The sequence below is a fragment of the Oncorhynchus mykiss genome, chromosome 8, assembly GCF_057628025.1.
Source record: "Oncorhynchus mykiss isolate SJ-2025 chromosome 8, ASM5762802v1, whole genome shotgun sequence".
In the NCBI taxonomy this organism is placed as follows: Eukaryota; Metazoa; Chordata; class Actinopteri; order Salmoniformes; family Salmonidae; genus Oncorhynchus; species Oncorhynchus mykiss.
In genome coordinates this window covers 39,667,208-39,681,071 of record NC_143029.1, presented here as the reverse complement: position 1 = coordinate 39,681,071, position 13,864 = coordinate 39,667,208, and the positions used below count along the sequence as shown (strand labels likewise).

The 13,864-nt window shown below is 40.9% G+C and overlaps 1 protein-coding gene across 2 annotated transcripts in view; it reads right to left on the bottom strand.

The window, feature by feature from the left end:
* stxbp5a (syntaxin binding protein 5a (tomosyn)) overlaps positions 1–13,864 on the bottom strand; it is a 159,983-nt gene that overhangs the window by 58,869 nt on the left and 87,250 nt on the right. For both annotated transcript variants that reach the window (XM_090243414.1, XM_036985456.2), the window contains exon 6: positions 1,256–1,319. In XM_090243414.1, coding sequence (XP_090099540.1) covers positions 1,256–1,319 — 64 coding nt within the window. The remainder of the gene's footprint in view (positions 1–1,255; positions 1,320–13,864) is intronic.

Below are 13,864 nucleotides of genomic sequence, written 5' to 3'. Positions count from 1 at the left end.
CCAACGACAAGAAAAATAAGTGCATTTTGTTAAATGTTTTATTGATATCGGTTAACCAAACCATGCCTCCCCCACTCTAAAGTTGATATTATCAACATATTGCAAACAATGGACTCTTTTCAATTAAATCAAATGATAAATCATTATTTATGTTATTCTTTAGAACTTAGCTCCTCTTGTACCATGAGTACAAAAACACAGGTAATTGATAGACAAACATGTGAACAACTGTGGCTCACAAGTCATTCATCTATCAAAAGCAATTATTTGTGTTTTCAAATCAAATATAAATAATGATCCAGCTAGCTATAATGTTTTATAAAGACTAAACCTATAATGATTTATAAAGGCTAAACCTCTAATATTTCATAAAGGCTAAACCTCTAATGTTTTATAAAGACTAAACCTATAATGATTTATAAAGGCTAAACCTCTAATATTTCATAAAGGCTAAACCTCTAATGTTTCATAAAGGCTAAACCTCTAATGTTTCATAAAGGCTAAACCTCTAATGTTTCATAAAGGCTAAACCTCTAATGTTTCATAAAGGCTAAACCTCTAATGTTTCATAAAGGCTAAACCTATAATTTTTTATAAAGACTAAACCTATAATGTTTTATAAAGGCTAAACCTATAATGTTTTATAAAGGCTAAACCTATAATGTTTTATAAAGACTAAACCTCTAATGTTTCATAAAGGCTAAACCTATAATGTTTTATAAAGGCTAAACCTATAATGTTTTATAAAGGCTAAACCTATAATGTTTTATAAAGACTAAACCTAGAATGTTTTATAAAGACTAAACCTATAATGTTTTATAAAGGCTAAACCTATAATGTTTTATAAAGGCTAAACCTATAATGTTTTATAAAGACTAAACCTCTAATGTTTCATAAAGGCTAAACCTATAATGTTTTATAAAGGCTAAACCTATAATGTTTTATAAAGGCTAAACCTATAATGTTTTATAAAGACTAAACCTAGAATGTTTTATAAAGACTAAACCTAGAATGTTTTATAAAGACTAAACCTATAATGTTTTATAAAGGCTAAACCGATAATGTTTTATAAAGGCTAAACCTATAATGTTTTATAACATCACCCACATGACTGACTTTCTCTCTGACTTTCTGCCTGTCTGCAGACTCATTGATGGCGGGGGGCATGGCACACTCTTCAACATTAACAACAAGGAACGATACACACACGTAGATGTAATGTACACAATATGTGGGCAGAGAGACACTCCTATACCTTTCCCTCATCCATGGGGTTGTCACTTATGTGGACCACAGGACCTGGGTGGGCCTTGGAGGATCTGATAGAGAGGAAGAGAAAAGGAAGAGAGAGCGCAAATAAGAAGAAAAGAGAGGTGAGAAACAACATTCACCTCAGCAGCATCAAAGGGAAGTCATATACATCAGACAGGTGAGGTAGTATTACGTGTGCAGAGTTCACACACATCATGCAGATCACCTTGGACAGAGGACATACATTTAGCTTAGAGCATCTAAAGGAACTTAGTCCCTTTAAAACAGAGCATTGGGAAGGACAGGGCTAACTGCTGAAGCACTGAGAGTCCTATTTCAAAGACAAGAGCTTACTGACAGGATAGATGGATGGCTGTCAGTCCCCTCTGAGTGTCTACTGTAGTGTGTGTTGTGGCAGCCTAGGGGAGTCAGAGGTGAAACTCACAATAAAATAAGACAACGGGAGACCGTTTTGCGGTGCTCTAACCAAAGTTGTTCTTTAATTAAGGTTGTGGGGAATGGGGAGGGGAGAAATACAATGGAAAGGCCTCTCAGGTGGGTCACTCTGCGTCCGGCGTGGGGGCTCCTCAGACCGCCTGTGTTAATGAACAAAAGAGAGAGAGAGAGATGAGTTCGGGGTTTCAACCCTTGCTCTCAACTTGCGCGGGATGACGTGCTGCACGGGACGCAGCATGGGTCCTCTTCCTTTGGGGGGAAATAAAATGAAGAGAGAGATGCAGTTGAAGTCGGAAGTTTACATACACCTTATCCAAATACATTTAAACTCAGTTTTTCACAATTCCTGAGATTTAACCCTAGTAAAGATTCCCCTCAGTTAGGATCACCACTTTATTTGAAGAATGTGAAATGTCAGAATAATAGAGAGAATGATTTATTTCAGCATTTATTTCTTTCATCACATTCCCAGTGGGTCAGAAGTTGACACACACTCAATTAGTATTTGGTAGCATTGCCTTTAAATTGCTTAACTTGGGTAGCCTTCCACAAGCTTCCCACAGTAAGTTGGATGAATTTTGTCCCATTCCTCCTGACAGAGCTGGTGTAACTGAGTCAGGTTTGTAGGCCTCCTTGCTCACACACGCACACGCACACACATTTTCTATAGGATTGAGGTCAGGGCTTTGTGATGGCAACTCCAATACCTTGACTTTGTTGTCCTTAAGCCATTTTGCCACAACGTTGGAAGAATGCTTAAGGTCATAGTCCATTTGGAAGACCCATTTGCGACCAAGCTTTAACTTCCTGATTGATGTCTTGAGATGTTGCTTCAATATATCCACATAATTTTCCACCCTCATGATGCCATCTATTCTGTGAAGTGCACCAGTCGCTCCTGCAGCAAAGCACCCCAACAACATGATGCTGCTTCACGATTGGGATGGTGTTCTTCGGCTTGCAAGCCTCACCCTTTTTCCTCCAAACATAATGATGGTCAGTATGGACAAACAGTTCTATTTTTGTTTCATCAGACCAGAGGACATTTCTCCAACTCATACGATCTTTGTCCCCATGTTCAGTTGCAAACCATAGTCTGGCTTTTTTTATGGTGGTTTTGAAGCAGTGGCTTCTTCCTTGCTGAACGCCCTTTCAGGTTATGTCGATATAGGACTCGTGTTACTGTGGATATAGATACGTTTCCTCCAGCATCTTCACAAGGTCATTTGCTGTTATTCTGGGATTGAGTTGCACTTTTTGCACAAAAATATGTTCCTCTCTAGGAGACCGAATGCATCTCCTTCCTGAGCAGTATGACGGCTGCGTGGTCCCATGGTGTTTATCCTTTTTGGGATAGGGGGCAGCATTTTCACTTTTGGATGAAAAGCATGCCCAGAGTGAACTGCCTCCTACTCTGTCCCAGATGTTAATATATGCATATTATTATTAGTATTGGATAGGAAAGAGTGTCTCAGGCTCGTGACGTGCGCTCCCGACAGTTACCTCTCGTTCCAGTGCTTTTTTTCAGACATAGGAATTCTACGGTTGGAAGCTTATTGATGTTTTATGTTAAAAACATCCTAAATATTGATTCCATACATCGTTTGACTTGTTTGATGACCTGTAACGGAACTTTTTGAGTTTTTGTCTGGACGAAGTGCTTGCGCCTCATGAAGATGGATTACTGGGCTTAACACGATAACAACATGTGGCTATTTGGACAGAAATTATGGACTTTGTGGAACTTTATGGAACAAATCAATAATTTATTGTCGAACTGGGATTCCTGGGAGTTTCTTCTGATGAAGATGAACCAGACTTGTAGAGGTCTACAATTGTTTTTCTGAGGTCTTGGCTGATTTCTTTTGATTTTTCCATGATGTCAAACAAAGAGGTAGGCCTTGAAATACATCCACAGGTACACCTCCAATTGACTCAAATTATGTCAATTAGCCTATCAGAAGCTTCTAATGCCATGACATCATTTTCTGGAATTTTCCAAGCTGTTTAAAGGCACAGTCAACTTAGCGTATTTAAACTTCTGACCCACTGGAATTGTGATACAGTGAGTTATAAGTGAAATAATCTGTCTGTAAACAATTGTTGGAAAAATTACTTGTGTCATAAACAAAGTAGATGTCCTAACTAACTAGCCAAAACTATAGTTTGTTAACAATACATTTTTGGAGTGGTTGAAAAGTGTATGTAAACTTCCGACTTTTGGTGAGTCAAACATTGCCTAGAATATTCTTTGTTGTTGGATCGAGGTGCTTATCATATTCACTCCGGTTCTTCTGAAGTCTAGATGTACCCTCTGCCTGTCTGCCCAAGCGCCCGAGTGACTGCACCTCTACTTATACCCATTTGGGGTAATGAGGGACAGGTGGGACCTATTCCAGGTGCCAATTGGTTGCAGAACCTGGACTGGGTAATATTGGTGTTGAATCCCCAGCCCCAGTTGGTGACTGTAGAGCTGCCCAGTGGGCTGACTGACCTTGGCCTCTCTAGCCCTCTGGAGCTGACCATGGTCCTGCTACTTCCTTTGTAGCTCCCCGCTTGCCCACAGTGTGTGTGTGTCTCTCTCTCTCCATATCTCCATCTCAGTCTCCATCTCCCTGCCTCCCCCTCTCTCTATGAGAATACACATTTAGCTCTCTCTATCTGTCCTCTCTCCTCTCCTTATGCCAATGGCAGTAACAATAGCATCTATCAATCTAACCCCTCTTCACCCAGGCCTAAGACGGACATCACGGCTAACATAGAGGATGAAGAGAGGAAAGGAAGCTATGACTAGGAGAATAAGGACAAAACCCATAGCTGCCCGGGTGTTAACCTAATACTGTTATTACCTTAGTGTTACTGCAGCCGGAGTTGTTTATTTATCTAATACCCCTCGCCACTGTCTCACTGTTATTTAAAAACCAACCCATTCCCTGCTGCACACACACGCACATGCACGCGTGCACACAAACATACACACAGGAAATGGCAAGGTTTTGGAGAAGGGATCACCATGGCAACAGAGGCAGGATGGGCAGAGTGCAGACAGCCTCCTGAAAACATACAGCACCCACACAGAGGCAAGCACACACACACACACACACACACAAAGTGATGTGCGGGTTGACTCAGACCCCGCGGTTATATCCACGGGATGGATGGGTTTAGGGTCATTAAATGGGTTGAATGAAAAAAGTTAATGTGCAATTTATATCTATAGGCTTCTTGAGGTTTTTCTTTAATTATTTTAGGCTATCTGGCATTAGTGCGTAAACCTAAGCCTCAAGGTCTAACTGTACAAGCGCCAAGTAGCCTACACGCCAATCGCCAAATGCTTTTGGGAACAGGAAGAAAAGTTAACGTCAATACACGGAGGCAAAAATGACAATGTCAAAGTTTTATTCAAGAAGAGAAAAGCTGCGAAATGGAGAGTTGAACATAAAGAGAAGGGAGGGCCAGAAATGTAATTTGGCACGTCAAGGGAACTGTAGCCTACTGTTCAGGTGGGTTAGATTGAAACTAAAACCTGGAAACTGACTGTAGGTCTGTAAACTCTCACACATTGCCTTAATATTAACTCCTCCAGAACTAAGCATTTCTTGCTGTAAAATGATACACCAAATGTAGGCAAAATGTTTGCTTGGGAACTGGAGTGGAGGTGCTATCTTTACTAGCGTCATAAAAGCTGATCATGTTTCAACCACATAAAATATGCATCCAAACCAAATTGAAATCTTATCAGAAACATGTTGGGTTGCTTTCACACATTTATTTTTATTTCCTTACAAATTAAAGTAATTTGGAAATTTTCAACAGAAGAAGATGACAAAGGAAACTTTACCGATGTCAACTAGATTGAAGTATTCATTCTATCAATTTCTGGCAATATTCTGGTGAGCAAGGGTTTAATTAGTCTTATAGGGCAAAATATAATGAGGAGAAAAGTGCATTGGGTATTCAGAGGATATTTATAAACTAAAATTGTTGCTTACAAGAAGGGGTTGGAAGCGGAATAGAACTGAAAACCGGAAAATAGTTACATTTCTCAAGGAACAGAAACGAAACCGGGAACGAAAGTGATCCATATACTGTTCCACAACAGAACCATTATTTTAAAAGCATGGGAACCATTTTTTTTTTTGTTCCAGGCATTTTTTTCAAGTCCCCCCAAAAAATGCAACTAAGCGCCTATGCAAAGCCATCACTGTGTCACTCAGAAACGTATGCCAGTGTCTGCCTGTAAGCTGAACATCTTTGCCAGTGTGTGTGCATGTTAAGGCTACCTTCCCCCTCCGAAGCATTAACTACTATACTGATGTTACCAGAGTGATTCAGAAGAGAGATAGATTTTTGATTAGCTTTTTTCAATGCTAGTTAAGGAAACCACAGTGTGGGCCTAGTTGGATTTATTAACGACAAAAAGGTCAAATGTGTTTTTTATTCTGGTGCTACTCTGTACAGACAAGCTTGTTAGCTTGCTAGCTTAAGCTTATTAGCTTGCTAGCTCAAAGGACATTCAAAGTTCCTTCATTGAAGCCGCTCCTGCCAAGTATAATTCTGTGCACTTAATTCAAATAAAGCATGTCATAAAAAGATGCCCAGCTCTCAAAGCCTCCTCCTCAGCCTTCTCTCGCTTTCTCCTCACCCACAAAATGTGAGTTGCGCCATAGGCGTAAGATGTCAACAGCTAGCTTGTCTGCTCTGTCTGCACTGACTGGTGAAGTATTTTAATGAGCGAAATGTAAAAAACGGTTGATTTCACAGGTTAAAAAAGGAACAGAAAGGAACAATATAAACTGGTACTCTTGGGGGTTTGAACTGGTTCAGAACTTTACAGTGGAATGGAACAACAACAAAAAATGGTTCTGTTCAGAACAAAACGATCAGAAAATAATGTAGGTACAAACCCCTGCTTACAACTAATCATTTTCTTTTTTCTGTCAAACTTGATAATTGAAAATAAATATAAACAGAGGTTTTACAAGTAACATTGAGTTGATGTACAATACTTGCCCTAGAGTAGGGGCGTCTCACCTCTTCTGCAAGGTCTAAAGAGGGAGGGGTTACTGGGTAGGTTCCTCAGTCCTGCTAGTACACACACACACTATCTCACTTCAGGTTGTCACTGTGATAGCAAAAAACTCTGATGCTTTCCTCACTAGATCTAGTCAAGTGTACAGAATTGATTTAGAGGTGAGTTGTGTTGATTCCTTTACTATCTCAGCCATCCAGGGCAAATCAAACCAAATGTATTTGTCACATGCGTCATGAACAATAGGTGTACGCTAACAGTTAAACGCTTACTTACAGTTCCTTTTCCCAACAAGTCCTTTTTCCCTTTACTTGGTCGACAACAAAGTATTGAGAGGAGCCCCTACAAGGCTCTACATCTGTATCTGTGCAAGAGTGTGAAAATGAATGACAAGATGTAGAGGCCTGAATTCCACACCCCATACTTCTCTCATAATGGATAGAGCCTGCAGTGGAATCTGACTTCTATATGGATGCCATTCACTTTAGCCCGTATCATATTGCATGCATCACATTCACACACACACATATGCAATACACACAGACCATATTTAGGCCATCAAACCCAATGTCCCATAGCGGATATCATACACACAAACACTGTCAAGGACCATCAACCACCTGTGGTGTGTATCACAAGTGGATAGTATCAGCATGCATGCATAACCATACACGTACACAAAACACACACCAGAGTATGTGAGCTGATTTGAGTGGTTGGAAATCCTGCTCGTTGCTCATGGAGTGGTGCTTGCCCACTGCTCCTGCTTCATGTCCTTTCCAACCGCTCCTAAAACTGCTGTGTGCTCACAGGAAAACATACTGACGCTCCAAATTTGCCCCATTCATTAAAATCACAATTGAACCAACACCCATTTACTTTTGTGACCACCTGGACCGACCATTTGTTTTTGAAGTATTGAAACCAAACCATATGATTATAATGAATATTATTGAATAAACATGAAAACGGTGAATGTAAGAAGTGCACATCGTTTCAAATAGGCTACATGTTATAATAAACAGCATATAATCACTCTACATAGGTCAGGAGCCTGACAAGGAGACTAAGACTGAATGAACATTTATTATTTAGGCTATATTATTTCAAGGCTATAGCCTACAAAGAAATACATTGTGAAGCATTTGTGAGTGCGTTACAATAGGCTGGTAGGGACAAAGCGCTCAGTATTTAAACAATATTTCATTGTATAGTCTATTCATCATTATAGTCAAAAAAATTGCGCATATAGGCTGTGACTTACTTAGAATGAAATACAAATTAAACGGAAAATGACTTATTACTGCCTTTGAATTCATTTTTAGAAACAGTAGTTTGGTCAGTCTATGGCTTCAGGCTCATGCGATGGTCCCTGGAGAGCAGGCCAGTAGTGGAGAATATCCTCTCCTCACTTGCAGAGTAACCCAATCAAAAGGGAACGCTCCTTGAACATGGGAATATGCCAGGCCTATTGGGCCGAAATCCATTATGGCCTACTGTATAGATTAGGGTTCTCCAACTGACAAATCTGGCCCACCAGCAATATTATCTGGCCCCCAAAAGCCCCCCAAATTATTCAAAATATTTTTTTATAAAAATAAATATACATTAATAAAAATATATAGGACTGAGATGCAAAAAGCCTGAAATGCAATGTCCCAAGAAGGAAGTTACCCTACCTAAATAATGGAAAAGTTAAATTTGAACTTATCTAATAAAGCAGGCAGCGGACCATTTTGTGGTGCTGAAACGTAAAGCTGCAACCGCAGCACAATCAATAGGAGTTGAACAGCGCCTAGTTCTGAAAATATAGCGAACTTTTTAAGCAAGTGGCACACAGCAACAGATGGGGAAAAACTACACCAGTCGATTAATTCACTTCAACAATAATCTTCATTTTAATTTGACTTTACAAACAACAAGAGGGCTTAATTGGAGTCTATTTCTTCTGAGCCTAGGCCATATAAAATAACTTAACTGACAGATGTAGGCTGAGGCATAACAGCATCTTTCACAACAACAACACAAATATGACTTAATATTCTGTTATAATCTCCACCCGGCACAGCCAGAAGAGGACTGGCCACCCCTCATAGCCTGGTTCCTCTCTAGGTTTCTTCCTAGGTGTTGGCCTTTCTAGGGAGTTTTTCCTAGCCAACGTGCTTCAACACCTGCATTGCTTGCTGTTTGGGGTTTTAGGCTGGGTTTCTGTACAGCACTTTGAGATATCAGCTGATGTACGAAGGGCTATATAAATATTTATATATTGATTTATATGACCTAATATAAATGTTTTTTTTAATTATGCCTACTTCCAATTGCAACTGGACAAAAATGTAGCATCCTACATAAAACAATACTTTAAAGAAAAAAATATCAAGTCTGTTTCTGAATGTCTGTATCGGGAGTCTCGGGATAGCCTGCTCCTGTAAGAACAAACAGAAAATACTGTCAGCTTGAGACCTAAATAGCCCTGTATAAGCACTCACAATAATGTTAGTATTTACTAAATACAGTCATGTAGGCCACTGAGGTACTTACTTGGACACAATCTTGTGGCTTGTGAGATAGATGTGGGTATAATGCGCAGGCAGTCTGACTATCAGTCAAACGTTTGGACAAACCTACTTATTCAAGGGTTTTTCTTTATTTTTACTATTTTCTACATTGTAGACATAAAACACACACACACACACGCACACACGCACACACACACAAGCATCCAACACTGAAACAGCGAAAACACAGTCACCCTGACCTATGGTAACATGGTATTAACACCCCTAGCAACATACCACCATCAATGATGGCAACATGCCAACACAATATGTTTTGACTACCTATTAACACTAGGTGTATTTGGGGAAGTGGTATATTGTAGGTGTAGTTATCACAATGAGCTAACAAAAAAGAGGAGTCAGAGAGAGATTTTGTCAGAGAGGGGGAATGGATATAAAGAATGAGTGGAGTGGAGTGTGAGGACTAGTGGGTCATCTTTGCTATCGTCTAGGTCCCTTAGAGGATTGGCTGATTAGCCTCTCTAGGGTATGTGGGATGCTAGTGTCCCAACTGGCCAACATCCAGTGAGATTGCAGAGCGCCAAATTCAAATACAGAAATACTAATTATAAAAATTCAGAAAACAAAACATATTTTACATAGGTTAAAAGATGAACTTCTTGTGTATCCAACCACGGTATCAGATTTAAAAAATGCTTTACGGCGAAAGCATACCTTACGATTATTTGAGAACATAGCCCAGTTGACAAATTATTACAAACAGTAACCAGCCAAGCAGAAGCGTTACAAAACTCAGAAATAGAGATAAAATGAATCCCTTACCTTTGATGATCTTCATATGGTTGCACTCAGAAGACAATCATTCACTCAATAAATGTTCCTTTTGTTCGATAAAGTCTCTTTAAATCAAAAACACACGTTTTCTTCAATAATCCACAGGCTCAAACGCAGTCAAAACAGGCAGACAAAAAAATCCTAATTGTATCCGTAAAGTTCATAGAAACATGTCAAACGATGTTTATATTCAATCCTCAGGTTGTTTTTAGCCTAAATGATATATAATATTTCAACCGGACGATAACGTTGTCAATATAAAAGGTAAACAAGAAATGCACTCTCTCGGGATCGCGCATGAAAAAGCTCTGTGACACGTCAGGGTCCACTCATTCAGACTGGTCTTACTCCCTCATTTATAAGAATACAAGCCTGAAACAATTTCAAAAGACTGTTGACATCTAGTGGAAGGCATAGGAACTGCAAATTGAGTCCTACGTCTATGGATACTGTAATGGCATTGAAAAGAAAATTACTTCTCAGGTTTTCGCCTGCCAACAATGTTATACTCAGAAACACTATTTTAACAGTTTTGGAAACTTTAGAGTGTTTTCCATCCAAATCTACCAGTTATATGCACATCATATCTTCTGGGCCCGAGTAGCAGGCCATTTAATTTGGGCATGCTTTTCATCCAAAATTCCGAATGCTACCCTCTAGCGGAAAACCCTGACTGCATGGGGCTCTCTCACACTTACACTCAGGATGCAGGGAAATTGGTAAGTCTTGACTGAATTATGCATTTTCATATACACACACACCAGTGGAGGCTGCTGAGGGGAGGATGGCTCATTATAATCGCTGGAACAGAGTCAATGGAATGACTTCAAACACATGGGAAACATGTATTTGATACCGTTCCACTCATTCCACTCCAGCCATTCCCACGAGCCCATCCTACCCAATTAAGGTGCCACCAACTTCCTGTGAGGCACACACACACAGAGAGTTAGCAAAAGACAGGAAGGGAAGGGAGGGAGAGATAAAAAAAGAGGGAGAGAGAACACCCTCTGGTGTTAACATGAACTGTGTGTCATAGTGGGCCTTAGGCTGTCCTTTACTCCTGTTATAGTTTTCCCTTGTACACACGGACCACATCCCTGACCATGACTCATAACACACACCTTTTCCATTGCATGTTCTCATTCACACATGACCTGGCCTCCTCCCCCTTGTGGATGACAGTACAAGAGGAGGGGAGTAAGTCACACATACAGTGTAGTTCCAGGCTAGGTCCAGAGCCAGAGGTGTGGTTACTAAATGGAGTCTTTAAATAGCAGGGGCCTGGCCTGGGGATGTTTACCATACACTGAAGCACAGAACAGAACCTAGCTAGCCATTGTTGCTATACTCTCCACACAGAGATAGTGAGAGAGGGAGGATAGCTAATAGGCAAATTGTACTATCCTCACCCACACCTGATTCTGATCTGGGAAACTGAGCTGGGCTATGATGACTGGTTTAATGTGATTACTACAGGGATGGTGATGACTGGCTTTGTAATGTCCCCACTATCCCCACTACTGTATGTCACATACTATTTGATCTGGTAAATTGGTTGTACTGTTCTTCACTATGCCTAGTCTAATCTTGAACACAACTTACTGTTACCTAGAAGTTGTTGGTGTACTAAACTAGAACAGAACTGAACTGTAGTGTTCTGCTGTAGTATTGAGTGCTGCAGTATTTCCTAGTAATCTGCTTGACAGTGTTCAGTTCCACTCTGTAATGTTCAGTGCTCTGATCTTGTGTATTTCTCTCTATGCAGTGCAATACTGAGGTGGTGTAATATGAAGAGCGCCATCTTCATTGTTCCCTTCAACCGCCCACTCCACTGTCCCTCTCTGATGACAGCATCAAAAGAGGATAATAGGAGAAGACAAAGGAAGTCAAGGTATCTAACCTTCATTCCAGCAGCCCAGAATAAGACGAGAGAGAAAGAGAGGGGGAGAGAGAGGGAGAGAGAAAGTGCCACCTGAAACACTCTAAGATATCCCCTTATCATAAAAGCCTTTATGTGCAGATGTTCTGTTGTCATCAGAACTGAATATGGGCCACACGCACACACGCATACAGTGCCTTCAGAAAGTATTCACACCCCTTGACTTTTTCCACATTTAGTTGTGTTGAAATTGATTCAATTACACCCACGGTTATATCCGCGGGGTGGACGGATTTAGGGTCATTAAATATCGGGTGAGTGGCAGGCAGGTTGAATAAAGAGATGACCTACACGTCAATCGCCAAATGCTTTTGGGAGCAGGCAGAAAAAGTTTACATCAAATCCACAGGATGCAAAAAGGGCAATGTCGGAGTTTAATTCAATCAGAGAAAAGATGCGAAATGGAGAGTTGATAATAAAGAGAAGCGAGGGCCAGAAATGTAATTTTTGGAAAACATTTGGTGAAGTGGTAAATTAGGATGATAGCAGTGTTATGTGTGATGATTGTGAGGCACTATACAAATTCGACAGTCACAAAACACGGACTTAAAACAGGCCTGTGTCACATGTCCCAAGATAGCGCTGACAGATAGGGCAGCTCTGCTTATAACTCCTAAACAACTTTGCAGTGTTTTGTTATTTTGTGTGTTATTTATTAAATTATTAGCCCAGGACATGTTTTGTGTTATTACATACAGCCGGAAATAACGTTTGTATATCAGAGAGGCGGTAACTCACCAGCATTACGAGCGGGAATGCGAATTTCCCGAATTGTTCGTACCCCCCATGGCAACTGAACTGATTCCAGAGGCTGATCTAAAACACTGCCAGCGGAGAATAGGTATTCGGAGTGGACTTCTAGTCCGACTCTGGAGGCGCGCACACCATCCACCGCTTCCATCTGCTCCACCGTATATTACTCGCTAATGTTCAGGCTCTGGATAATAAAGTAGATGAGCTCAGGACGAGAATCTCCTTCCAGAGAGACATCAGGGATTGTAACATACTCTGTTTCACGGAAACATGGCTCTCTCAGGATATACTGTCTTTGTCCATACAGCCAGTCCATACAGCCAGTCCATACAGTTCTCAGTATATCACACAGACAGGAATAAAGAACTCTCCGGGAAGAAGAAACGTGGGGGTGTAAAACCAGCCTCATCGCGGACACAGACGTCTTGCTTCCAGACAAGCTAAACACCTTCTTTGGCCACTTTGAGGATAACACAGTGCCACCGACGCGGCTTGCTACCAAAGAGATGACTATCTGAGTAGCACTCACTTCTGTCATCATGAAGTTCTTTGAAGAGGCTATTGAAGGATCATATCCCCTCTACCTTACACTCTAGACCCATTTAAAATAATCTCTCACTCAATGTCGACAAAACAAAGGAGCTGATCGTGGACTTCAGGAAACAGCAGAGGGAGCACGCCCCTATCCACAACGATGGGACCGCAGTGGAGCAGATGGAAAGCTTCAAGTTCCTCGGCATACACATCACTGACGATCTGAAATGGTCCACCCACACAGCTAGTGTGTGAAGGAGGCGCAACAGTGCTTCTTCAAGGAGGCTGAAGAAATTTGGCTTGGCACCTAAAACCCTCACAAACTTTTACAGATGCACAATTGAGTGCCTCCTGTCGGGCTGTATCGCTGCCTGGTACGCTATCATTCAGAAGGTGAGGTCAGTACAGGTGCACCGAGAAACTGAAAAACAGCTTCTATCTCAAGGCCATCAGACTGTTAAAAAGCCATCACAAGGCAGCTTCCACCCGGTTACGTAACCCTGCACCTTAGATGCTGCTGCCCTATAGACATGAAATCACTGG